Raw genomic sequence first — 27,018 nt, 5'->3', positions numbered from 1 at the left:
CTACCGAAAGACGAGAACCAAGCCAAAGAGCCCTCACAAAAATGTGCCACATCCACATGATGGGCTTTTTGTTGTTGTTTGGCTTTTTGCTGCCTTTAAAACTGATGAGGGAGGTCAATATGTAACAATATAGAAAGATATCTCCCCCAACAAATCTACTTAAAAATAATATAAAAATAGCCCTGACCGGTTTGGCTCAGTGGACAGAGTGTCCGCCTGCGGACTCAAAGGTCCCAGGTTCCATTCCGATCAAGGGCATGTACCTTGGTTGCGGGCACGTCCCCAGTAGGGGGCGTGCAGGAGGCAGCTGACCGATGTTTCTAACTCTATCCCTCCCCCTTCCTCTCTGTAAAAAATCAATAAAAAAATAAAAATAAAAATAAAGGCAGACATTCTCACTTTTGCCTCAGGGCCCCAGGGGAGAAGGAGAATGCAAAGCAGTCACACATGGAACCCCCGGCTGTCCGTAGCCCTGGGGTGTCTTCTGCTCTGGGCCACCTCCAGGCCGGAGCAGGGAGCAGCGTGCAGGAACTCCCCCACAGGCAGCCTGCTTGGAGGGTTCTGAGCAGGATCTCCCATCTGTTTGTCTTTTCTGGAATCCTGCCGTTTCTAGTCTTGCTATGCATGGTGAGTGTTTGCTTCTTTGGTTAGTTTTTCTTGCCTCTTTTGTTTCCCTGAGTTTGGTACAGGGGACTCAAGATTGCAGAATGCGCCTTCTCTCTGTGCTCCCTTCATCCCCTTCTCTTTCTCCCTCCAGGACCCTGCCCCAACTCTAACACCTGGCCCTGCAACCAGGGACTCAGGAAGCTGACAAATTTTCTTCTCCAGAGAAGAAACTCAACAGCTGCTTGCTGTTCATTCATTTTGCCCCGGGCACCCTGGGATGTAACGTCTAGGTTCTCAAATCCAGCATGACCCGCCCCCTGAGGAGTCCTTCGCCCGAGGTAGAATCCAGCATGGGTTTTGTGAAAATAGACTTTATTATAATAAAATGTCTTTTTAAACAAATACCCCCACCACTCCTCACCCCTGGAGACCAAGGTGGGGGTGGGGTTCAGTCAAACACTCCCACCACAGCGAAGAAAACATGCAGACACTCACCCCGAAGGCGAAGGCGGTGGGATGGATGGTGAGGGGAGGGTGGAGAGCCCCGCCCCCGCCCCGCTCTGAACTGGGAATGTATGAAAATAGCTGCATAAATCTGTCCTTCCCCCAGCCCGCGCTCCAGCAGGGGCCAGAGGAAAACGAAGCAAAAGAGAAATTCAATCTGATGAGCAAAATAAGGCAAACCCAACCCCTGCTTTCTGCCTCTGGCCCCCTGGGTCTCTGGGGTTGGGGGCACACAGGGGCCAGAGGCCGGGCTGGAGGGAGGGGTGGAGCACTCTGGGGGTTAGGCCCGCTTTGGCATGGCCTTTCTCCTTCCCGGGCCTGTGCAATGGATGCGAGATGGAGGAAGCTAGACTGAGGCACTGAGTATGTACATATATACACAGCCTGTGGGGAGGGGCTCGGGACAATCCAGTGCAAACTTTCCTTCAGGGGAGGGAAGACATGATCGGGAGAGCCAGTGCCATCCAAGGGAACAGGCCCCTTTCTCCCCCAGGGTCCCCTGTCCTAGGAGGGGGAAGGCCAGAGAAGGGACTAGCATCCCGTGGTGAGAAACTAGGCAGAGGTGGGTGTACTAAGAGCCAAGAGTCCCGGGTCCAGTCCTGGCTCTGTGACCATGGTGAGTTCCTTCCTCTCTGGGCCTGTTTCCCCTCCTATAAGAGGAAGGTGCCCATTCAGAGGATTCATCCTCAAGGACTCATTTAGCTCTGACCTTCCCCGAGTCTCTGATTCCATTCCAATTGCCACAGTGTTAATTCAGAATAGAAGTCCAGGGCCGTCCTCCCACCCCACCCCCAGGACAGGAACGGGGCGGGGGGGGGGGGGGGGGAGCAAGGGGAGGCGCCTCCGGGGACCACTTCCTTCTGCAGGATGCGCCAGAGCATCACGCCTTCTTCCCAGAGCCCAGTTTCCTGAGGAGCTGCTTCCCCTTGGAGAAGAGGTCCCGCACCTTCTCGCTTGTGCCCTGTGGCGCCCCCAGTTCAATCCTGGGAAGGCTGCCAGGGCCAGGGGCACAGGGCCCACCTGGAGGCCCTGGGGGCACTTGTGTTGAGCCAGCCCAGTCCTGGAATGTGAGAGAAAAGGGACAAGGTTAGGGCCCAACTCCCTGCCCTAATTTGACTCCTTTACCCTACAGCTTCAGGTGCCCAGAACTCCGTGTTGCAGAGGCATGGTCAAGAGCCAGAGCCCACCTGGCCGGTGCGCTCAGTCGTTAGAGCATCGGCCCGTGCACTGGAGGGTTTCGGGTTCGATTCCCAGGAAAGGTCACGTACCTGGGTTGTAGGTTCGGCCCCGGCCCCAATGGGGGCACTTGTGGGAGGCAACCAATCTATGTGTCTCTCTCACATCAATGTTTTTTTCTCTCTCTCTCCCCTCTCCTCCCTCCCTTTCACTCTCTAAAACAAACAAACACAGAGCCCTGCCACCCTGCCTGTCCCACACACAGAGCACAGAGGTGAGTGAGCACAGTGACGCTATGGGAGCACTGAGCTAGGAGTCTGAAGGGACAGAGGCAAAGGCAGTTCTGCTCCTGTTCACCTGGGCCCTGGGCAAGCCCCTCCCTTCTCTGGGTCTCTCTATGGGGTGCTGAGCTGACAGAGCTCAAGAGTCCTTGGACCTGACCCTCAGGAGGAGTTCCCCAATGTCCCCCTTGTCATCCCCTCGCAATGAAGGGAGAGCAAGGACCAGGACCACTAGAGGCAGCTGTCCCCTCCAGGGGGCAAAGGGGCATGCCCTCCAGCCCAGCAGATGTGCTCCCCCAGGGCCTTCGTGGAGGGGAGCCAGTGCCACTCCATGGGGAGGAGATCGGAACTCTTCCTTGAATGGCCCTGAGAGAGCAGCTGGGAGCCTGAAACCAGAGATATTTGGGTGTCACTCAGCCCCCAGCACAAAGGAGGCTGCCCTGGCCCCTCCTTTAGCATCTCTCCCTTGCTGAACCTCCTAGCTCCATGGTCAGCAAACTGCGGCTTGCGAGCCACATGCGGCTCTTTGGCCCCTTGAGTGTGGCTCTTCCTAAGCCTTAGGAGTACCCTAATTAAGTTAATAACAATGCACCTACTTATATAGTTTAAGTTTAAACAATTTAGCTCTCAAATGAAATTTCAATCGTTGTACTGGTGATAATTTGGCTCTGTTGACTAATGAGTTTGCCGACCACTGAAGACGAGTCTCAACTGGGCTGACTGGGCACTTCAAGTCTCTGCCACGTATCTGTTCCATGCCAGCAGGCTGCCTCAGGAAGGTCCTCATGGAGATGACAGAAACACAAGAAAGAGCAAGGCCTCTTGAGTTGTAGACTTAGAAGCACCATACTTGCACTTCTGCTTCATTCTATTACCCAAAGCCAGGCACAGGGTCAAGTCCAGAGACAGAGGCAGAGGACACTTCAAAATTAAATGACCAAGGGGGTGGATGCAGAGCGGGTAAAAGATCGTTCAACCCATCAGCAAGACCTATCAATTCTACCTTAGAAATACTTTCCACACCTGTCCAATACTCCTTCTATCTTATTGCTACCACCACTTCAGTTCACCATGATCTCTCTTACCTATCACCACCTGACTGCTCTGTCCAAATCTTTCTTGCCCATTCCTTCTCGGACCATTCTCAATGCAGCAACGAGAATAAACTTAAAAAGAAAACCTGCTCTCACCACTCATTTAATTAAGTCTGCCAAATGGTTTCCTATTGTTCTCAGGATAAAGGTGAAAATCCTGAGAAAGGCCTGAATTGTTTTCAATTTTCAATTGAGGGGTTATTTTAAAGCAAATAGGTGAACCTGGTGAAAGGGAGAAAGGGAGTGAAGAGGGAGTGTGGGAAAGAGGCCTTGTAATGACTTCCATGTGAGGACAGCCTGGGAGCCCTTTCTCCAACCTCATCTCCTTCCATCCTTTCTTTCACTTTATGGTTGGAACACATCATAATTCTCCAAGTTGTACACTATTTCAAGCCTCTGGGGTCTTACTTGGACTGCTCTGTGTCCAAGTGGAGTTCTTTATCCCTCCTTTTGGTACGGATTCCAAACCCTCTGCCTTTCTCCTTTCCTTCTTCTAGGGAAAAAGAAGAGAGGAGAGGAGCGCAGATTGGTTTGGCTCAGTGGATAGAGCGTTGGCCTGCGGATTGAAGGGCCTGAGGTTCAATTCCAGTCGAGAGAGAGAGAGAGAGAGAGAGAGAGAGAGAGAGAGAGAGAGAGAGAGGCTGAGGGGGAGGAGAGGCCGAGGTGATGTAGCAGGGCCTGCCCACAAAAGAACCCCTGAAAGTGGTCTGCTAGCACCTAGAGGTTACAGCATCTACTGCCAACCAGGCAGGGCTGATGGGTGGCCAGGAGGGAATGGTAGCTGGGGAAATAGAGGGGGGTCTCTAAGTGCCCCCCCAGAGGAGGGGTATGGTTCATCTATGGACTCCACTGTTTAAGCCCCCACCCTTTTGTATTCCCCTCAGCAGTGGAAACTGAGAGTTGGAAGTAAGATCATGCATCTGATCCCCTAACGGGTCATGACGATGAGGATAAGGGTGGGAGACTATTATTACTGGTGGCTTTATAGTGTCATCCTTCTGTCACCAATAATAATCATAATATTATAATACCATTGCATATAGTATCATAATACACTGATGAGTCATAATGTGGATGTCATGTAATATTCTATAAGCCGTATGTTATAGAATATCTGAGGAGTCCGCTGATATGGGGCATCATATACTAAGATGACGTGTTTCTATGACAGCTGGCACTGGCCAAAGGCAATGGGAGGGAATGAGCCTATGACCTCATAGCAAGATCTCCCTCTCTTATTCCCTGGAGGAAAGTGGAAAAGCCAGGTCAGCTCGGGCATGCGAGACAAAGGAGTGCTGTCTGGTTATGGTGATGAGTGAGGGTCACACGGACACAGGGGCCAGCCCCCCACTTACATGTCGCTTTCTCTACATATATCTATCTCCATCTAGCACTGGACTCTTCTCTTCCTCGTTCTCTGAAGAACAGGGAACAAAGAGAGGAGATGGGTTACAGGCAGACCCACGGGTTCGCTCAGTCACCAGGTCGCCAGGTCACAGGGGCCGGCCCTGCTTTGCACTGCCTTTGACCACCTGGGGTTTTCTGGACCTCCTTACCCTCTCCCTGCCCTGTGAGGCTGGAGCTTAACTGTACTCCGCCCACCCCAGGAAGAGGCACGCTCTAAGCGTGAGAACCCAGGAAGCCGCCGGGCTGGGCAACTGGCTTTGAAAGGCTCTGGGGAGACAGGGAGACCCAGCAGGTAGGAGATTCCTGAAACCAGGCTAGAGGTGTGGAGGCACAGGGGTTCTTTTCCACAGGGCCCCTCACCTGTGTCAGCCCTGGGTGTGGGCAGCTGGGCTGGGGATCACCCCTCTGCTGAAGGGACTCCTCTGGCAGAACTCAGCAGCTCCAGCCTGGGCACAGTGCTCATTGGTCGTCACCCTCTGCACCCCTCCCTCCACACTGCCCTGGCCCCACCCCCACACCAGGTCCTCACTGACCTGACTCTCGGCCGGGGGTGTCCCAGGCTCCCTGTGGGAGCTGCCCGCCTCAGGCCCAGGGCCCTCCAAGAAATTGGACGGAACCAGGCCCCTCTGTCCATTTAGTTCCCCCTGGGGAGGAGATACTGGTGAGATTGAGATTAGGAAACAGGCCTCAGCTCCACCCCCTTGACCCGGAAGCCGCCTGAACAGCCTGGGGTCAACATCTCTGTCAGGGGAGGTGGCTTGTCCATTCCCCCAGGCATCCGTCGTGGGGAACCCTTGCTCATCCCCTCCCCAGCTCTGGGAGAGCCCTCTCCCCAGTGCTCTCACATAGTAGAAGCCATCATCGTCCATGCCCCCGAACACAGTAATGATGTCCCCTGCTCGGAAGGGCAGCTCTGCCTGTGGAGAGACCAAGAGACAGGGGTCAGGCCCAGGGAGGCCCTGCCACCTGCCACCCACGTTGGCTGGCCTCTGTCTGAGGGTCCTCACCTCCACATCCATGTTGGGGGAGCTCTCCCGAGGGTTGTAGTCAAACGCAGCCACCATGGAGCGGGGGGCTCTCAGGCTGGCAGAGGAGACCAGCTGGGGGGGGCCTGCCAGGGGAGAGGAGAAGACTCAGGACTCTCTCTAGACTCCCCACCCCACCACCTCTGCACTGGAGGTCTGCTGACCCCCTCTGCACCAACTCCCCCACTCATTGTAGCCTCTGAGCCCAGACCAGAGGGACCGCCCGCCCCAGCCCTTTCCCTGTCTGCCCTACGCAGGCTGGCCCTCACCTGCACCATGCTGCACAGGACCTTCTGACTCAGCTGCAGAGAGAACGTGTGTGTGAGCCCCGCCCCGCACATCCCTGCTCATCCCAAGCAGGGGATGGTTCAGGGCGGGCGGATGCTCAGCCTCACCTCAGGGATGCGGGAGAAGGATGCTCAGAGAGCACATGAGCCCAGCCCTTTGGTGTGGGGCATGAGCTAAGGCCCAGGAAGGGTGAGTGATTTCCTCCAGGTTGCACAGAGTTTACAGTCAGAGGCTTTTTGGGACAGAGGGCCCGGCAAGCCACTCCGGTCCCCTTTAGAATGAAGTAACCTCCTCGAGAAGGGTGGATGGTGTGAAGGTCTGCCCTGATCCCCTTTACCTCCTCAAAACCCCACGTGTGTGTCCCCAGAGAGCCAAGCAGGGACCCCATCCCCACTCATCCCCACGGGCACCAAAGGAGAGGGGGTCTCACCCACCTTTCTTGGAGCGGCGGGGCTTGGGGGGAGGCCCAGTTGTTCGGGCTGTGGAGGACAGAAAGAGATCCAGGAAGGCAAGTGAATGTAAGAGAGAAACTGAGGCAGGGGATAGGACAGTGACTCTGGAGTCTCCTCTTGGGGCCACACCAGGGTCCCTGTGCACACGTCTCTAAAGAGCATTCCTGCCCTAGCTGGCTTCGTGGATAGAGCGTCAGCCTGTGGACTGAAGAGTCCCAGGTTCGATTCCAGTCCAGAGCACATGCCCGGGTTGTGGGCTTGATCCCCAGTGGGAGGCGTGCAGGAGGCAGCCGATCAATGATTCTCTCCCATCATTGATGTTTCTATCTCTCTTTCCCCTCTGAAACCAATAAAAAAATGTTTTTCTAAAAAAGAGCATTCCTCTCCCATCCCTAACCTCCAGGATCCAAAATACAAAGCCCATCCCCTCTGCAGCAGACCCTGCTCCATGTGGCAGCTCGCTGCTGTGGCCACACTGGTCTCCGTCTGTGACGCCCCTGGGGCTGTGCGAGACTCTTGAAAAATGAGGCTTCCCACCTCTCCAGGCACACAAATGCTCCATACTCCAGACATACAAAGCTTGGGGGGCGGGGGGATTGGAACTGGGGTGGGGGCCTTGGCTGAGGCACAGCGGCAGGTCATACCTGAGCCCTCAACGCGACCATGCGGGGACAAATAACCCTGCTGAAACAGCCGCTGACTCCCTGCAGGAGTGTCCACAGCCACCTCAGCCACCATGTTGCAGGGGATGTAGCCCATCCGGCCTCCACCTTCGCCCCGGTAGAAGCCATCAGCATCCTTGTCCCCAAACACCTGGAGGCAAAGACCAGCTGTTTCAGGAGGCCAGTTGAGCTTGCTCCCTGTGCCCAAGGCCCCAGCCCCGCAGCACTACACTTGGAATTGCAGAACGCACTGCCTTTTGTGGCTGTGGAACACGAAATAGGGGGAAAGGGCCAAGAATAAGGATCAGAGAGATGAAAGAAAATAGCCTTTTCTGTATTATCGTCACCCACTACCTGCACATCCATTCCCCTGGCCCTACCTCAAACTAGATCTCCGCAACCTCAGAGCAAGAGCAAAAGCCTTCAATAAATACTTGGAAGCACAATAAAAGTTGTGATGCTGCCCAGCTGATGTGGCTCAGTGGTGGAGCGTCAACCTGTGAACCAGGAGGTCACGGTTCAATTCTCAGTCAGGGCACAGGCCCGGGTTTCGGGCTCTATCCCCAGTGTGGGGGGCATGGGGGTGCAGGAGGCAACCGACCAATGATTCTCATCATTAACATTTCTATCTCTCATCTCCCTTCCTCTCTGAAATCAATATATATATTGTGATGTTAACAGCAGTAGTTATATCGGGCTGTGTGCCAGGCAGTTTAAGTACTCTAAGTGAATTGAATCATTTAAGCCTCAAAGAGCCCTGTGAGGTAGACAGTAACATTATCCCCATTGTACCAATGAGGAAACAGGCCCAGAAGAGTTCATCTATTCAAGGTCACACAGCCAGAAGTGACAACCCCATTGCACGTGGCTCTAAAAGCTGTGTGCTGGCCCATGCATGGGTTCTATCTCCACACAGGAGAGGAGGGAGGGGGGAGGACCCAGACAGTGAGTCACCTTCAGGATCTGGCCTTCCCGGAAGGGGAGCTCCTCTTCCCCAGCATCGGGGTTGGGTGACATTGACACAGGATCGTAGTCAAACAGAGCCACGAAGACCCTGACAGGTAGGTCCTGGTGAGCCAGCACTTCTTCTGGGCGGCTCCTCGGAGGGGCTGTGGCAATTTGGGGAGAGAGAGCAATGATAATGAGCTCTGGCCAAGAGGCTAGGAAAGGCCCCCTCCACCCAGCCCCGCCCCCATCAGGTGCTCACCCAGCTCAGTGGCGTCTGGCCTGGGGGCTCGGGTCCCTCTCCGAAGGGGGCCCCTCTGCCCAGACCTGTCCTGCCCTCTGGGCTCTCCAATCTCCGTTGCCTGCAAAGAGGGGGCAACAGAGGGCAGAAATGTCACACCATCCCTCTGGCGGGCACCTGAACAGGGGCAAGACCCTGCACGTGCTCCCCAGCTCTGCCCCGTCAGCAAAAGCAGCACAGCAGAGCAGGGACACAACATTCCTCTCCTGCAGTCTCGGTCCAACCTCACTGGAGACTTCAGACACCCCCATGGGGGAGGAAGGGCCGGTGGAGAGCCCCAGCTCCAGCCACCCCAGTAGCTGTGTGCAGTGGAGGGGACTAAGGTGAGAGCTTAGAGTTGACCCAGGAGAAATTGAGAGGAGGGCCTCTCCTCAGCGTCAGGGTTGGGTGACGCTGGACATCACAGTCAGTGTCCTAAGGGGAGGAAAGGGCCACCCCGCCCAAAGGCCGGGGGCCGGCTGCCGGCAATTGGTGACTAAATAACAACAGAATGTGGTGCCTCCCAGTTCCGATCAGCAGAAGCAGCAAAGCAGTGGAATGCGGGTGGGAAGACAGATGAGGGAGCCCAGAGGCCCAGCCCCACCTCTGCTGATGAAGGCGGCAGCGTGGAATGGGAGTGGCTGGTGGGCAGCAAGCAGAGCCGCCGGGCGGCAGCAGGCAGGGGGCTGCCGGGGTGGGGAGTGGGCACGGACCCGGGAGGCTGGCTCCTTGGCTCTGCCAGTCGCACTGCAGCCTCTCCGCTCTGGCTCCCCTCTCTCCCAGGCCGGGAGGCATGGGTAGGGGCTGGGGCCTGAATTGGCCTTCCGAGCTCCCCTGGACCTTCCTATGGGCGCCGTGCCCCAGGCCTCCCCGTCTCTGAGGTGGCAGGAGCTGGTGGTGATGCTGACACCCCCGCCGCCTGCCTCCTGCTCATCCTCAGAATCATATTCGATGCTGATTTCCAAGCACTTGGGGGAGAGGCAGCTGGTCAGGATAGATTCTGGCGTCCGGCCATGAGGGTACCTCTGGGAAGGGGCTGGCCGCCCTCTCCCACCAGCCTCTGGTCCACCCCTGGTGCCCTCGCCCACAGGTGGGCCACCCCTCTCCCGTGTGGGGCCGGGTCGTCCAGCAGCCTGGGTCCCGCCGTTGCTGAGAAGGCGGCTGCAGTGTTCGCGGGGATCTGCGGACCGCTTGCGGTTTGGGGGCTTCTCGGTCGAGCCACTTCCTCTCCCCCAGCTGCTTCCACTAACTAGTCCTGCCATGTCCTCCAGGTGGTCCCCGGCACTGCAGGGCTCAGGAGACAAGGGACATGGTCCAGGTCTTTGAGGACGACTGCTGTCACTGCCCAGCTCCAGCAATGCAGGCTCCCGCGGGCTGCGGTCCTGGGAAGAAGAGCCTGCCCCAGGCTGCTCCTGCTCCTGCTCCTCCTCCTCCTCCTCCTCCTCCTCCTCCTCCTCCTCCTCCGGGATGCTAAAAAGCTTCTTGCTGCAGAACTGCTGGAGGGGCAGCTCCAGGATCTGCTCCAAGATCTCCTCGTCACTGTCAGTCTCAGAGAAGGGCTCAGGCTGGGGCTGGGGCTGGGGCTGGGGCTGGGGCTGGGGGATGGGGAGGGTGAAATGGGGGAGGAGGGCAGCAGGGAAGAGAGGTCCATGGGAAAAAAGAAAGAGCTGTGACCTTTGCCCTCAGATGAGAGCAGGGGTTACAGGTAACCTCAAGGCCTCCCTTAGCTTCCTCCAAGAGGAAGGACCAGAGGGGGGGAGGGGGGTGGCCCAAAGTCACATGGTGTGTCCAGGACAGAGCCAGAGACAGAATGAGGGATCACACCCAGGATATGGCTGCCCAGATGCTCAGGGCCCTGAGTGACAGGAGCAGGCCGTGCCTGTAATAGCAGAGAGGACTCCCCACTCCTTCCCCAGTAGCTCCCAACACAGGGATCTCAGATGGCCAGGGTGCTGCATCTGGTGGGCTGAAGCCAGAGAAGGTGCCGCAAAGAGCTCCTCATCCTCCCCTTTCTTCCCTGGAGGGCAGAGGTCAATCCTGAGCCACTTCCTGTCTGGGGCTCAGGACAGGGCCCAGGCCACACACCTAGAATGTTGCTGGCACTCACTGGTGGCTGGAGCAGCTGCTGACACATGGGGTAGAGACCCCTGGAACCCCAGGTCTAGGGCCCACCAGCCCCTCCTCACCCCATTACCTTGGGCCCATTCTCCCTGACACTGATGCCAGCAACCTGCTTCTGGAAAGAGCAAGCCCTGGAACCCAGCGCCTCTTCCTCCTCTTCTTCCTCCTCCTCTTGGATGTCTGACAGATCTGAGTTTCGGCCATGGTCCCCAAGGGAGTTTACCAGACGCACCCCGAGCTCTGCCATGTCCTCCTTCTGCAAGAGGTGAGACAAAGGAGGTGGTGGTGGTGGGGGGAGGGCAGAGAAGGACTCGGGGTGGGGCACCCTGGCAGGGTCAGCCCCTGCCAGGATGAGGCCAGAATGAAAGGAACCCCTTGGCAGAGGGAGAGGGTCGTGTCCCAAATGGGGGTACACACAGCGAGGGGGTGGAGGAGAAATCTGGGAAGATACAGTGGCAAAGGAATAGACAGATACGCAGCACAGACCAGAGCACGGAACCAGCAGAGAGGGCCAAGCTTTGGCTGACAGGAGGCAAGGAGGCAGGCCCGATTCTTTGAGGTGGCACAGTATGTCCCTAACCCCGTACCTCAGCCCTGGGCCTCAGCCCAGCCCCCGTGTCTCCTCCAAGGCTGGCCTCAGCACAGAGCACCTCCGGGGCCGGTGCCCCCTCCGTGGAGCAGGGTGCCAGGCAGGCCTCTCCCGCGGTCCCCTCAGCCTCGTCCTGGGCCAATGAGGACGCTGCAGGGCCGGGAGCTCCCTCCCCCACGGCTGGCTCTCTGGCCCTCCTGTCATCTGAGGTGCCCAGCACAGCTGCCCCGGCCTCCTCCTGGAATGGAAGGCACTGAGGAAGGGCGCAAGCCCCGGCCCTTCTCCCAGCCTCCACCTGCGCCCCCTGCCCAGTAGGGTACCTGGGAGCAAGGTGCTGTGGGCTCCTCTTGGGATCCTCTTGTCTCTCTGGGAGGGCTTGCTGCTGGAACTCCATGGGGCTCTCTAGTTCCATGGGGCTCGGGGCATCGGAGGGGAGAGCTGGGGTCTCCGGGAGCTGGAGAGGCTGGAGCAAGGGGCGGCCTGGCCTCTGAGCCTGGCCGTGGTGAGGGGCAGGAGACCCTGGCCGGCAGGCAGGCCGCAGCCAGGGCCGGGCCCACGGGAGCTGGGAGGGAGTCGGCCGACTCGCCATGGGGCGACATGGTGCGCACGGCCACCTCACTGCACACCTGCAGCAGCTGCAGCTGGGACAACTCCACCAGCACGCTGCCCGCTGTGGGCGAGGCCACCTCCATGATCTGCAGGGTGGAGGGAACACAGGATGGGAAAGGGAAGCTGGGATGACCAAGTGTGAGGACACAACGACCGCGGTGACTCGCACTGGCCAGGCGCCGTGCTGAGCCCTTGCCCTGCCTGTCTCATTTGATCCGCCTGCCACAGGGCTTCAGTGCTAGGACGGTGTTTTGAATCCCAGTTACCGAAGCCCATGCTCTTAACTAATCTGCTACCTAGCGCCCAAATGCCAGGGGCTGGGCATCGCTGTGCCAGGCTGGGGAGACTAGGCCTCAGAGCATGGCAAGGGTACAGATGGACAGAGTCGCCAGGCCGTACCTTCTGCCCATCGGCATAAATGGCATAGCCTGTGACGCGGACGCCATTGGAGGTCCCAGCAGCATCTATGGTTACGGGGAGCCAGCTGATGATCAAGATTCCAGGAGAGGGCCCCGGCTCAATCTGCACATCCAGGGGGGCATCGGGTGGGCCTGGGGGGAAGGGACACAGACCCAGTAATGCAGGACACTCACCCCTGAAGATACCGCCCACTTTGCCACTTCCCTGGAAATGCTAATAACAGTAGTCTCTCTTTCCTCTACCCCCAGGGCCTGTCCTGCTGGGTGTTACAGACAGTCAATGCCCAAGCTTGCAGACCTGCTGGGAGTGTCGTGAACTGCAGGGTGGCAGTCCGCTGCTCCGGCCTCTCCCAGCCTGGTTCCCAGGATCCGCCAGGTAGGAGCTGAGCCTCCACGCGGGCCTGATAGAGTGTGCCAGGCCGCAGGTTGCAGAAGGTGGTCCAGTAGGTGCTGGGGCGGGCAGGGGGGCATTCTTCCCCGTTGAGGTAGATGGCATGAGCCAAGTTGCTATTGCCGGGCACCCAGGTGATCTCAGCAGAAGTGGCTGTCAGTCGATGGACGCGTAGCTGGGTAGGTACCACCCCGGCCCTGGCACCCATGGCCAAGCAACAGCGCAGAGGGTCAGAGCTGCCCCGGCTGGTCAGGGCCTGCACGGAAACACGGAGCGGCCCGGCCCGCAGGTCCAGGTTTTCAAGCACAGCCTTGGGGGGCGCCCCAGGTCCCAGGGCCTGACGCAGCTCCCCGTTCACGCAGATCTGGTAGCCACGCAGCTCCCCTCGCTCAGGAGGCGGCTCCCAGGCCAGCACCACGCTGTGGGCCAGCTGCTTGAGGACGGCCAGGTGGCGGGGGTAAGGCACAGCACGGGGCTCGCCCAGGCCTTCGGGTGAGGGGCTCAGACTGAGCTCATCCCCTGCAGTCTCCTCCTCTGATCTGGGCTGGCTGCGTCCCCCGACACTCTGGCCCCCGCTACTGCTGCCGCCTCCACCACCGCTCAGGAAACTAAGTTCAGGGCCTGAACTGTGGGACAAATCGGCCAGCTCCGAAGCGAGGGAGGTCAGGAGGTCGTCGTCCGACACGCGCTCTACAAAATTGGAAGGAACCAGGCCCCTTCGGCCATCCATGAGCTCTCCTGGCGACGGGAGGGCAGGGAAGGGAAAGGCAGAGAGGAGGTAGAGAAAAACCAGTCCAATGAGTGCATTTTAGCAAAGGTCAGTGGGTGATCTTAAGCATCTGATTCAAATCAAGGTTTGCCTGTCAGTACTTTTAAAAGACAAGAGCAGTCAAGACCTAGATTAGGGAGTTACTGTTCGTTTTCGTAAGTGTGATCACAGTATTGCGGCTATGCGGCACAGGGCTCCTTATTTGTAATGTGCGCGTGAATCACCTGGAGGTTTGTTGAACTGCAGATTCTAATTCTGTTAGGTCTGGGTGAAGCTGAGATGGTGCGTTTCTATCTAGTCCGGAGGTGACACTGATGCTACAAGGATGTAGGCGGATGTCCGTGCTCTGAGGAGGTGCGTGTTGAAGTATGTTCCGGATGGGATTAGAAGCAGGCCCGGGACCGGGAGCATGACTGGCGGTCAGTCTAGGCCAGGGGTGGGCAAACTTTTTGACTCGAGGGCCACAATGGGCTCTTAAAACGGGACCGGAGGGCCGGAACAAAAGCATGGATGGAGTGTTTGTGTGAACTAATATAAATTCAAAGTAAACGTCATTACATAAAAGGGTACGGTCTTTTTTTTCAATAGTTTTATTCATTTCAAACGGGCCGGATCCGGCCCGCGGGCCGTAGTTTGCCCACGGCTGGTCTAGGCAGCCACCAAAGGTCAGTTCTGTCACCTGTGCCAGCTCCCCTGAACACTCGACCACCAAGTATTGTAACATGTGCTGTTGTTTATTTGAGGGACGTCAAGGAAGGAAGAAATTGGGCACACAGCATGTCATGTCAAGCTAATCTGAGAGAAGGAGAAATCCCCAGGCCCTGTTCCCCAGTCTCAGTAATGGGACATCTGCCTCAGTTGCCTGGTCTGCTCCGTGGAGAACTGCTCTGAAGCCCACCCCCCTGCCTGGGCCCTGACACCTGCTAACTACCTGCTAACACCCTTTCCCGGGCTCTGGACCCTGATTCCTCCTCCCTACACCCAGCTGGAGTCCAGCATCAGATCTGTGCTGCCTGTCTGATCTCGATGTCGCTGGTGTTAAACACTGCCATGCGCTGTCTGCCAGCACAAAAGTGAATTCAGTCAAAATCCCGTGTCACTGTCTGTCATCTGCACTGTGCGAGGCCTTGCCCTGACCTGCAGTCACACCAGCTGCCCCCTTTCCCAATACCCTTCCTTCCCCTTTCCCCACAGGCTGTCAGGTCTCTGCTGCCTTGTAGGTGAGTCTGAAAAGTGATGGTGGGCCAAGCCGAGCATGCTGGGGAGAGGGTACGGATGGGTGGAGGTCTTTGGGAAGAAGAGCTTAAAAGCAGAGGAATGGACAGAAGGACCCCACCACCTTCCTACCTTCAAAAAAGCCATCCTCATCCATGTTGCCATAGATGTAGATATACTCGCCAGCAATAAGCGGAAGTTCTGCCTCTGGATTCTCATTGGGGCCCTCGAAGGGGTTGTAGCTGTTGGAAGAGGCACGGAGGAGGAAGAGGAGGAGGAAGAGGAGAAGGAGGAGGAGGAGGAGGAGGAGGAGGAGGAGGAGGAGGAGGAGGAGGAGGACTGTGACCTACATCCTACCTCCATGTCTCATTTCCTCTCCCCACTGCCCCAGGCCCTTATGGAGACTTGGTTGTCCACCTTTAGCCAAAGAGATTGCTCACTGCACCCACCTTGGCCCAACTAGGTTAAGAGCACATGTTCAACTGGGATCCCTACACCAACCCCATCTTCCCCAGATGCCTCTGTCTTCTCCAGGCCCCTTCCTCCCGCCCACCCCACATGCTGGGGGGATAGGGAGCAGGGTGAGAGGCCCACCTATAGCGTGCTAGGAAGACCTGGATCCTGGCTCCTCCCCGGCTGCCCTCTGGCGCTGCTGGGAGCAGGGAGACGGTGTCTGCCTCCAGCTCCTCCACCTCACTAGCTGTGTCCACCTGGGGGGAAACAGAAAGGGCCAGTCCTCGCCATGACCCAGGGCCAATGGCCAAGCAAGCATGTTTCCAGGCAGAGCCAGAGGAGGACCTCTGAGAAGGGAAAAGGAGTACAAGGCCCATAGCAATGAGCCCCGCTGTTTTCTAAATCCACTCCTGAGCCAGCAGATCCTAGCAAAGCCCAGCTGCTGCAGAGAGAGGGAGTGGGGACGACCTGGGTCCCTCCTGGAGCCCTGACTTCTACTGCACCAGCCCAGGAAACGACCACTTTCCCCATCGGAGAGGGGGCCGGCCACACTGGCATGGGTGGGTGTCCAATGGCAGTTGTCTCAAGGTAAAAACACAGCAAAGCACTCGAACTATGAACAGGTGAAGGCAAGGAGGCAGAAGGACAAAGAAGTCCCTTTGTCCCTTTGTGAGAAGTGCACTGAGCACTGGGCATCCATATCCAGCACCACCACTCTGTCCCACAAGGGGGCAGTAGAGGGCCGGGGCTGGGTTCTACCTCTTCCCACAACCTGGGGCAGCAGGGCGGCTCCAGCCCGCCCCTCCACTTTCTGGAGTTTGGGAGGTAGGAGGTGATTGGAAGAGTTGGGAGTGATGCCCAAGAACTCGGTGATAATAATACTGTAGCTGCCACATTGAAGTATTTAGTGTGTGCTCTGCACTGAGGGAGGCACTCTCCTTATATTTTTTTTCATTTAATCCTCACAACAAACTTACAAGGCAGGTTTTATTAGCTCCAAAGTCCAAACAAGGAAACCAAATCCCAGAAAGGGTCTTGCTAAGACAACACTGGGATCGGAATTGCGGAACCTGTGCTCTTTCTCACACGCCCATCGCTTCTGCTGCAGCCACTCTCATGAACAGTCTCATTATGTGGATCCTGGCGCCAGGGTACCTCCCTCCAGCCAACCCAGGACTTCTCTAGGGCTTCCCTGAGCCCCAGAGGGGTGGGGCTGGGTGGCTCAAGGTAGGGCCTTCAGGGTGGCCCTGGAGACCAAGATGGCTCCTCCTTGAGTTCCCTGCGGACCAGGAGGAATCTACGGGCCCTTCTCTCCCAGGGCCTGGCTCCACTTCCCAACGTGGAACCCCCCATAGGCCAGAGGTCACCCAACTCCTGGGGACCCCACAGAGGTCAGGGCCACCTCCCCTCCCACTTTGCCGAGGCAGAGCCAGAACCCAGGCCCCTCCCCAGCACTGACCTCAGGCGTAGGGCATGACTTTGGGCTGTTGTGGATGGACTCAGAGTGAGAGGAGTTGGAGAGAGACTCTGCCTTCTTGGCTGTCCTTCGAGGGACCCCGGGAAGGGGGGCAGGGGCAGGCTCAGAAGACTTTGGGGTGCAGCGTCCTGGGGAGCCCGGCGGGAGGTCAGAATCTAAAGAAAAGATGGCACATGGGTGGGTGTGGGGTCTGTGGCCTGAAGAGGGACCAGGGACCAAAGTCCAGCTGCTTGGATCATGGGGGTCAGGCCCGCCATAGCTGGGTTTCCTTACAAGAAGGGAAATATTTGGGAAAACTTACTGAGTAGAGGTAGAGGAACTTTACATATATTATTTCACATGATCCTCAGAGCAGCTTGATGAGGTGCACCGAGTTTTTCTTTTATTATAACTTAGGAAACCAGGGGCCCAGCGGTTTAGCAGCAAGCTCAAAATTCCATAGACTATTGAGTGAACAGAGTTGGGACCCTCAGGTCTGATGCCCAACTCCTTACAAGCCCACACTGCCTGCCATCGAGTTCTAGAGCCCAACTCCCGACCACGAACACAGAGGTCTTATTGGAGGGAAGGAGCAGTGGCCTGAGACACCTGGGCCAGACTCGGGGACAGCCACTCCAGATCTGGCTCTAACTTGCTGTGTGACTTCGGGTGAATTGCTAGCCTTCTCTGACCCTGAACTTTCTGCTCTATACAAATCCCCAAGCCTGGGGATTCCAGGCTCATGGCACTGGGAGTCTACCTTACCTTTGGGGCCGGATCCCCGGCAGGGCTGGGGGTTGGAGCAGCAGCAGGGGGGTGGTGGGCGATCCCCAAGGGTACTGCAGCCCAAGGCTGAGGTGAGCAGATCCAAGGGGCCAGGGTGCAGGCGGAAGGCCTGGAGTTCCTGTGCCAAGAGGCTGAAGCGTTCTGTTTGGCTGCGGCACTGCTCCTCGAGCTCTCGAACCCGGACCTGAGCCAAGACCCACCATGAGCCACCAGGCCCAGCAAAGCTGCCCAGTCCCAACCTGTGCCATCTCCACATAGCCGCACACAGGCTTCAGACCACATCGCCCAGCCCCTAGGCCTGGGTACCAATCCTGGGCCTGGCTGCCCCATTGCCCTTAGTAGTGTCTAAGCCAGCCGTGGGCAAACTACGGCCCACGGGCCGGATGCGGCCCGTTTGAAATGAATAAGACTATTGAAATAAAAGACTGTACCCTTTTATGTAATGATGTTTACTTTGAATTTATATTAGTTCACACAAACACTCCATCCATGCTTTTGTTCCGGCCCTCCGGTCCAGTTTAAGAACCCATTGTGGCCCTTGAGTCAAAAAGTTTGCCCACCCCTGGTCTAAGCTAAGGGTAAAGTGCTGGAGCTGTGGGGCATCACATGACTCTCCTCCAGAGAAGAGCTGGGCCAGCTTCACACTCAGCACACCCTCTCGCCCCAGGCAGTGGCACTTCCTGCTTCTGGCTGCTTTCTAGGCCAAAAGGAATGGCTCCCATCCCATCACTACCACCAATATCAGCTCAGGAGTTTTCTTGGCTCCGCTGCTTGTCACCCTCCCACAGTCAGTGACCCAAATCCCTGCCTTCAGAGAGGTCCCTAGAGAGACCACACACGGGAGCTAGGGACATCTTGTGACAAGAACGAGCCAATTCTCAAGACCTCTTCGTCAGGTATTCTGAGAGTCACAACCTAAGGGGCCCTCCCCTGGCCAATGTCAAGAGGATCATGGGTTAGGCTGATGATGAACTTGCTCATGGGCTCAGCGGCTGGGCTTTAGAGGAGGGAAGGCCCCATGTCTGCCAGGTGTAGTAGCAGGTCTGGGACAAGGAGATGGCCCACATGTCCTGTGGGAACCCCAGCCCATCTACAGGCTCTCAGGTCTGCTCCGGTCACTCTTTGCTCTGTTGGATATGAGAGTTGGGACCACTTGGGCCTGAGGGAGGAGACGCAGCTCAGTGGGCCAGGGAGGTGGGAGACTGGGAGGCTGTACCTGCATGGAATCCAGGGTAGACTGTGGCAGGAAAGAAAGCACAGAGGAGAGATTAGATCCTGAGACGGTGTGTCATCACCCAGAGAGGGAGAGGGAGAGACAGGGGCCCAAGTGGACACCCTCTGGCCAGCTCCCTGGACTGACTGAGCAGTTCCTAAATTGAAGGCTATTTCAAGGTGAAGGCATCCTCTGGGAGGGGTAGGGGGAGGGGGCGGTAATGAGACTCCTGCCACCAGACCCTGCCTGGCTGTGCCCTAGCCTGAGAAACAGGCCAATGGTGGAGGGGATTCTCCAGGCACTAGAGTATTTAAGGGCCCTTCCTGCAACCCCACACCCCACACAGTCCACTCCAGCTCTCTCTGAACTTCCCCTGCCTCCCCCCAAGCTGGTGTTGCTGGTGGCTACCTCCAGGGACTTACCTCCAGCAGCTGCACGGCCCCTTCATGTTCCCTCTTAGCTTCTGCCTGGGCCTACAGGTGGGAGGAGGCAAAATGCTGGAGGGGAAGGACGAGGAATGGGGGTGGGATAGAGGGAGATGGAAGGGAGGGTAGGGAGGGCAGATGGAGGGCAGAAAAAAGGGGAAGGAGAGGGAGAGGCAGAAGGAAGAGGGGCTGAGGGTTCCTCCCTTCCAGACTCCTACCCCTGAGCCATACCTTAGGCCAGAAGGCAATCGGGTCAAGGAGAGGTGGGCCTGATGCTGTCTCTCTCTTTCCGGGGCATCCACCCTCCAGTTTCCCTCCTATCTCTCTGGGAGCTCCTTCTCAGTCTCTTTCTCCTGGTCCCCTTTTGAATGTTGGGGTGCTACTGAGCCCACTTTATACTCTTTACTCTCTCCCAAGAGGCCCTTCTAGTCAGATGACTAAACACACTAATGACCCCAAAACTACCTTCAAGATCAATTTCCCCATGACTCCAAACTCATTGATCCAACTGTCTATGAGCATCTCCACTTGAATGTGTCACACACAACCCAAACGGCCAAGACAGAACTCGGAACTCAGGACTCCCTGCCTCTCAGGTCCTGAGGAGTGAAAGCCCCACCCTTTATCAGGGTTTACTCAGCAAATGGGTAACGGAGTGGGTATTGTCATTTTACGACTGGAATCCATGGAGTCTTGTCGATTCTATCTCAAAATACACTTCAAATGCATCCACTTGTTTCCACCTTCACTGCCTGTTCCCTAGTCTAGATGGCCACCACCTCCCACCTGGACCCCTGCAACAGCCCCAACACCTGATGGCCCCGCTCCATGCCCACTCCCCCAGCCCATCTTCCACGGCGCTGCCAATGTCACCCTCTAAAATGATGAAGTCAGATCATGCTGCTCCCTATTGGGGACCTTTCAATAGCTTCTAACCACTCAGAGAGCAAAATATCCAAACTCCTTCAACAGCCTTTAATGCTCAAGGTGATCTGGCTCCTGCCTGCCCCTGCTGTTCTTCCCTCCAACTACGTTCCAGCCACTCTGGTCTGGATCCCAACCTCTTTCCCACAACAGGGCATTGGCACTTCTGGTCCCCTACCTGGAATGCTTTTCAGCTGGCTCCTTCGTGACCTGGAGGTATTAAAACCTCCCCTGCTGACCTAAAGTGGTCCCTCAGTCACTCGGTCACATAACCCTATCCACCTCCCCCACTGGGATCATCTCAATCACAGATCAGCTTATTTGCTGATTGGTCAGGGACATGGTCTTTGCCCACTGTCCCCCAGCACCTGGCACATAGTGGGTGCTCACTAAATGCTTGTTGGATGAGTGGATGACTAGGCTGAGGTCCAGCAGCCTCCCACTCTTCCAGCACTCCTGCCCCCTCGACACCCTGTCCCCACCTGCTGCAGCCTCCGGACCTCCTCCTGCTTCTCCTGAAGGCTGAGCTGAGCCTGCTCATGCTCCACCTCCAGCTGCTGCCGCCGCTGGGCCACCTCCCGCATGTGCTGGAATACAAGACCCTGTGTCAAGGCCAGAGACCCACCACCATTTCTGTAAAGATCTAAGATGAGGGGGGCTCAGATAACATGTGTTCCAGACACCCTCTAAGGCTACAAAAGGAAAGGGGCTCACGGCTCCAAGACTCGGCCTCAGACCCCAGTGCCCCACAAAGGGCGTATTCTACTGTCCCACTGTTCTCTCTGTGCCAGGTACCAATACCCTCCCCTCCGCCCCCACCAACACAGCCTTCTCACCTTCAGCACCTGCTCCAGGCTCTCCAGCTTGCTCTGCAGGCCCTGGCTCTTGCGAAGGGCCAAGTCCCTCTCCTGTGTCACCCCCAGGAGCTGGTCCCTCAGCTCTGCATTCTCCCACTCCACCTGGAGAGGGGGGAGTGGCAGGGAGCTGGGTGTGTGTGTGAGCCTTGTCCCACCAGCTCCTTCACCGGGGAGAACCGTACCCTTCCTACTCCAGCCCCGTTCCAGGTGTGGAGGAGACAGCCCCTTGCCAGGGACCAGGGCCCTCGCAGGATCCCAAGCCACACAGCACCTGTGTGGAGTGGCTACCTGGTCCTTCTCCGTGGCTCTCCCACTGAGCCGGGAGTTCTCATCCACGAGGCGGGCATTCTCATTCTGGGCTTCTCTCAGCTGCAATTCCTGAGAGACCAGAGGAGCTCTGGGGAGGGAGCCTGGCACCCACATTCCTCCCCTCTCCACACAGAGGACCATGCCCTCCCAGTCCGGGCCTTCCTCCCCCACCTGGAGCCTGCATCAGCCAGGAAAGGAGCCCTGGCAGCACAGGGAAAGTGTGCTCCTCGGGGCAAGAAGGATAAAAGCGGAGCGGAGAGGGAGCCGCCACCTGGCTGGCCTGGGGGACGGGGAGCTGGCCTCTGGGAGGCGCTCCAAGCTCACCAGCTCCTCACATCGCCTCTGCTTTTTTCGGGCTTCCAGCTCCAGGCTCTGGCATTTCTTCCGCTTCTTGCTAAGCTCTGACTCCTGAGGGGTCAGAACCGAGGGCTCCTCATGTGGGAAGGCAGAGCTGCCCACAACAGGCCTCCTCCAGCCCTTGCCCTGGGACTTACCAGCTGCTGCACCCTCTGTTGTTTCTCTGGCTCCTCTAGGACCACGGGTGGGGTTTCCACATCCTCCTGGGGAGTAGCCTGGAAATGCCCAGGGGCACGGGACTGGCACCTGAGAACAGGGCCCCAAGGCAGCCTGCTCCCAGCCCAGCCTGTCCGTGGGAGGTTCCCACCTCACCTCACAGTCAGCCAAGAGATCCCTGTCCAGGAAGTGGGGGGGGGGGGGGTGCTCTCTCCCCACCCAACCCATCATCTCCACCTGATGTGGAACTGCAGAGGCTGCACCTCTGAGTTCTCCAGACATTGTGCTTTGAGATCCCGAGGCCCATGTGTGGCCTGGGAGATGGGTCCCTTATCCAGGCCAAAGCTTTCCCTTTTTAGCTCCTTCCAGCAGCAGCCCTGCTCTGCACTCAATAACTGCCCTGGTGTCCTTCCATGACTGGCAGAGAACTAGGCGGCCACCTGGGTCCCCGGGGATGTGGTGTTCCCAGAGTTAGGGGTTCTGGACAATCCAAATCTCAGCAATGCAAAACCTGGCCAGGCCCTCCTAAGGCTTCCCCCCAAGCCCACCCTGTGGCACCCCCCATTTATCTGTGCAAACTCTAGAGAAGGACAGGTCTTGATGGATGCATCTCCCTCCCTGCGCCAGGCAGAGGGGCAAAATCTAGCAAGAACCGCCCCACACTCCGAGGCTTGGATCGCTATGGAGTCGCTTCTCCCACCCCTCTTCCCAGAAGGAGGTGGACCTAAGTGCTACCCAAGGAGAGAGGATGGAGAGGAGCCAGACTTCCAATTCTGGGGGCCCTGGGTGGGGTCCCTCGCCTTCGCAACAGGGGCTAAGCCCCGCGCCCAGTGAGGGTCGCCCATACCTGGAGCCGGGGCGGACGCTGCCCCGAGTAACGGGGGCGGGCCTGGCGGACCAGGCGGGCGCTGAAGGGGGCGTCCCCGCGCAGCAGCGGCGGCGGGAGGCGGCGCGCAGACTCAGCCCCGGGCGGCTGCCAGGGCAACCAGGGATTTGCGGCCAGGCCGTACCACTGGCGGCGCGGCGGGGGCGGCGGGGCGGCGGCGCGGCGGGGCGGGGCGCCGGCCTGCGGAGGGCGGACCACGAACTCCCGGGGGTGGGCACAGGTACGAGTGCTGGGAGGCTGGACCGGGACCCTACCGCTGGGTGTCGGGAAAGGTCCCCCAGCCCTTGGGGTGCGCACGCCACCACCGGATCCTCGGGGCTCTGAGCGCGTTTTAGGAGGAGATCCCGGGGCCCCCCACCCTCCATCTACACACACCTGCCGGGGTGCCGGCGCTCACCTGTCCCGGGGCCCTGGGGGTGGGCGCTCCTGCTTTGACCCGGACAGTGGGGCCCGGGGGCCGGAGCGGCGGGGACGGCTCCTGCTGGTTGCGCAGGGCGATCTGCCTCTGCAGCCGCAGCACCTCCCGCTGGGACTCGCGAAGCAGTCGGTCGAAGTCCCTCAAGTGGAGCCACTGGGGGCCCTCCTGGGTTGGGGCACAGGGAGGGGAGTTTGGCCTAAACCCCTGCCCACCTCCTCCCCCAACTTGTCCCCTTGCTAGAGGGGCTCTGATGCGCGGGAACGTGCACATCCTTCCATGCATACGAGTACATGCCTTGGTCATAGGTGCGTGCGAATAGCATTTGCTAGCCCGCGTGCATACAGTGACTCATCTACTGGACACTCGCCGTGTGCCCGGCACTGTGCTAAATGCCTTGTGAACATCACTTGACGCAAGTGTTAGACATGTGTGGATTCATACAGCCAAACCCACTGGCACACAGCCTGAAGCCTGGAGCACAGAAACACCCAGGTCTGGGACTCATGGCTCCGCCCCCTTCAGTTCAGGCTTCTCCCCGCTCCCACCTGGGCCGTTGCCAGGGGAACCTACTCCCCAGCAGCCTCCACCTTCCCGCTTCATTTGCATCTCATTAACATCTCGGTCCACATCCCAACAAGCCAGGCAGGTGGCTCTGGGTAGGACTGAACTGGATGGGGTGACCAGGGCCTCCTCGCACCTTGCCCGCCAGGGTGAGCCTGGCCTGCAGCTCCCTGCACTCCCGCTGCAAAGCAGCAATCTGCTTGTCCTTGGCCAGCAGGGCGCTGGCTGTCTCACTGAGGTCCCGGGTTCGCTGGCGGGCCAGGGCCTTTCGGCACAGCTCCAAACTGGGCCCTGGACGGGGCACAGGGGCACTCACCTGGCCAGAGGAGGGGTAAGGCCAATGGTCATCTGAGGGCTGGGGCACTTCTCCCACTTCTCAGCTCCTCCCAAAGGAGGGGTTAGGTTGAAAACCTACAAGTGTGGCCTCTTGCTTTTACCCTGTGTCTGGGGCGTCAGGGGACCCACAGCCTCATTTGACCCCCGCAATCCTCAAGCAGGACTGACAGAGTTAACCTCACATCCTAGTTTCAGCTCAAAGGATGCTGCTAATTTAGGGCTGCCACTGTGATGGGTCTTCATCCCTGCCCCCGCAGGCTCTGCACCCAGAGATGAGCTCAGCAGGAGGCTGTAGCCAGCACCAGCACGTGGTAATCCAGAATCCTGCTCCCTGCCTGCTCAGGGACTCCCCGCCCAGCCCTTCCCTCCCTCCTGTAGCTCCAGAAAGCCTCAGCCTCCTAGCCTGGCCAGCATTTGCCCTTCCTACACTTTGGCCCCCCGAGTTCCTGCTTTCCTGGGTGTTAAGAGTCCACGACTCCTAAACCCCACCCCTCAGGCCCAGCCCTGACTTCCCTCTTCCCTGGTCACACAGCCTTCATCTTGCAGCCCCCGGCCTCCCATCCTCACCACCTTCAGGTTAGTCTCCTGCAGCTTCCGGGCCCTCTCCTCCAGGCGCTTGGCAATGACCGCCAGCTCGGCGTTCTTTCGCTTCAGCCTCCGCACCTTCTCCTCCGTCTCTGGAAAGCTGCTCCTCCTCTGACAAGGGGTCAGCCAGGATAAGGCATGTGGGAAGCACCCCGCTGACCCAATCCTGACTGCCCGGGCCTTGGGCTAGAGCCCTGGGCTCGCAGTGGAGTCCTCAGCAACTCTAGATAAGGGCTCACCCTCTCTGGGTCAGGGCTCATGTCACCGCCATGTGGCCCCCACTGCGGGAGGTATATACGGGGTGAGGAGGACACTGAGGCAGAGGGGCAGAGTGTCTGAGTCTGCCTTCCCCCAGCTCCAGCCAGGACCCAGGACTCACCAGCCTCTGGTTTTCCTCCTTGAGGATGGCACAGTGCTGCCGCAGCTCCCTCAGGGCCCTCAGCAACTCCAGGCTGGGCCTATCCCCGAAGCCCATGCTCAGCTTGCCCTGGCACAGGAAAGGCAGGGCACAGGGCCTCAGGAACCCACCCGACCTAGTCAGCGAGCGCTCTCCCACCATGGCCCCCGGAGACACGCAGACAGGAAGGCTCTTCCCCACATCCCAGGCTTTCAGAGTCGGCTCAGGAGGTCCAGGAGAAAGGGCTATCTAGTCCTCCTTGCCTGCGCGGGCACCCCTGATCCTGGGACCCTCTCTGGTAGTCCCCAATTCTTCCCATCCCTGCTCACCTCCTCCTGGGAAATGCCAGCCCAAGTTCCCATGCCCACCACTCCAGGCTCCATGGTCCCTGGGTCCCCTCCCCCAAAGTCCACTCCCTCCATCTCACACCCACCCCAAACCTTGTCCTCCCTGGCTCAGCTCAACACTGAGCCCCCTCCCCTAAATCTGCTTTCTCTGCACTCTGATTCCATCATAGAGCTCCAGGTACCCCAGTAACCTCCAGCCCCCAAGAACAGAGACTCAGGGAGGAGGAGACACAGACAGACAGACAGACAGACTGTCTGAGAGAGAGTAACAGAGAGAGAGGGGGTAGGGGCACGGCCAAATGTAGACAGATAGACAGAGAATCAGAAGGACAGACAGATGGCAAGAAATGGAGCCACTAAGATTCCTGTCCAAAGAAGGGAGGACAGATAGTCACAGAATTGGAAACCACAGATGGAGACAGACCAGGAGAGGAGAGGTGGGCAGCGGGGTTGCATATCATGCCCATGAGGAGAGGCCCCCACCTCTCAGACCAAGCCCTCCACCGCTCCCTTACCTCATGGAAAGCCTCCACCTCCTCGTCCTCCAGCCTTGGGCAGCTGGGTCCGGAGCTCGCTGCTTGCTGCCCCAAGCTGGGCAGCCCGGTTTCTGTTCCTTCAGGGTCAATGTCCCCCACAGGCCCAGGGCTCCAGGCTCCCTTGGGCTCAGAGCTCTCCAAAGGCCTCAGTTCTCCAACCTGCAGAGCTGCCGGAGTATCGACAGTGCTTGGGGCTGCACCTCCAGGTTCGCCCTCCTGTCCTGGAATCCAGCTCTGCCAGGCAGGCTGTGCCCATGGCTCCATAGCTCTGGGGTCCCCCAGCCGTAGGAGGGGTGTCAGTTGCTCCATGGTACTGCCAAGGGGCCCCAGGACTCGGGCTGGGGGACATCACCCAGCCAAGTGGAAGGGCTGGCAAGGGTCATGCCAGACCAAACCCTTTCCTCTCTGAGCAATTGGCTTTACCGGGGCTCCATCCGAGGTTGACCGAGTTCTTCCTCACCCACAAAGGAGGCTGCGGGAGTCGGGATGGCCAGAGCTAGAGCCGGGGGTATGTGAGCTATGTCTGTTTGTGACTGTGTATGTGCCAGGGTGTCCCCGTGAGGGCTGGGAGGGTGTGCAGAAGCCGCCGACAGCAGAGCCTGGGTGTGCGTGCCTCCAGGTCTGTCTGTTCAGGTCAGCGCTGCCTTGTGTGCGCGTTTGGAGGGTGGTATCCCCACTTGTGTGTGGTGGAGGGTAGCGGTTCTGTGTGTCACTGTCTGCGCCTGTTTCGGAGTTACCAGCTGTTTCTGTGTGTGTGTGGGTGTCTGTATTGCAGCGCTGTGGCAGTATGTGATGCTGTCACTGCTGGTATCCGAGCATCTCAGTGTTGTGCAGCTGTGTGCATCGGTGTCATTGTGTGTCCGTCAGCGTCTGTGAGTCTGGCCATCCATCACGACCCCTCAGCCGGCTTAGGGTCCTCAGGCTGCTGGGGGTGATCCCCAAAGGTCCGTTGTGGTCCTTTATCTCCCGCTCCTCTCTCCGCTGTTGCTTGCTAGCTGGATAGCGTGCTGGGCAGCCCGGCTGATCCTAAGGAGGCCTGGGTCGGTGGGCTGCTCGCCTCATAGTCTCTATCCCTGCTGGCCTCAGCTCTGGGGACTGCAGGGGGTCCCCTACAGCCCCGACCCCCGAGATGATGGGCGCGGAGAAGGCTGAGCCTTAGAATCTAGGGGGTGAGCAGGGAAGA

At 58.3% G+C, this 27,018-nt stretch overlaps 1 protein-coding gene across 1 annotated transcript; it reads right to left on the bottom strand.

The window, feature by feature from the left end:
• Positions 1–457: 457 nt before the first annotated feature.
• On the bottom strand, positions 458–27,018 carry TSPOAP1 (TSPO associated protein 1). Its single transcript, XM_036341758.1, has 31 exons — positions 25,815–27,018; positions 24,935–25,042; positions 24,538–24,666; positions 23,771–23,950; positions 23,053–23,238; positions 21,751–21,828; positions 21,581–21,664; positions 21,236–21,325; positions 20,927–21,049; positions 20,573–20,677; positions 19,164–19,214; positions 18,745–18,765; positions 17,508–17,712; positions 16,746–16,918; positions 15,428–15,543; positions 14,966–15,075; positions 12,757–13,587; positions 12,439–12,590; positions 11,751–12,125; positions 11,429–11,668; positions 10,915–11,097; positions 9,434–10,303; positions 8,703–8,802; positions 8,450–8,604; positions 7,478–7,646; positions 6,816–6,860; positions 6,363–6,395; positions 6,076–6,179; positions 5,914–5,985; positions 5,602–5,712; positions 458–2,170 (listed from the first exon to the last, which is right to left on the bottom strand). Exons 1-31 carry the CDS (start codon positions 26,142–26,144, stop codon positions 1,991–1,993), a joined length of 5,709 nt encoding a protein of 1,902 aa, XP_036197651.1. The 5' UTR covers positions 26,145–27,018; the 3' UTR covers positions 458–1,990.

This window comes from Myotis myotis, unplaced genomic scaffold, assembly GCF_014108235.1.
Source record: "Myotis myotis isolate mMyoMyo1 unplaced genomic scaffold, mMyoMyo1.p scaffold_m19_p_17, whole genome shotgun sequence".
NCBI classification, from domain to species: Eukaryota; Metazoa; Chordata; class Mammalia; order Chiroptera; family Vespertilionidae; genus Myotis; species Myotis myotis.
Note: the sequence above shows the minus strand (reverse complement) of the source record. Positions and strands in the feature narration are given on the sequence as shown.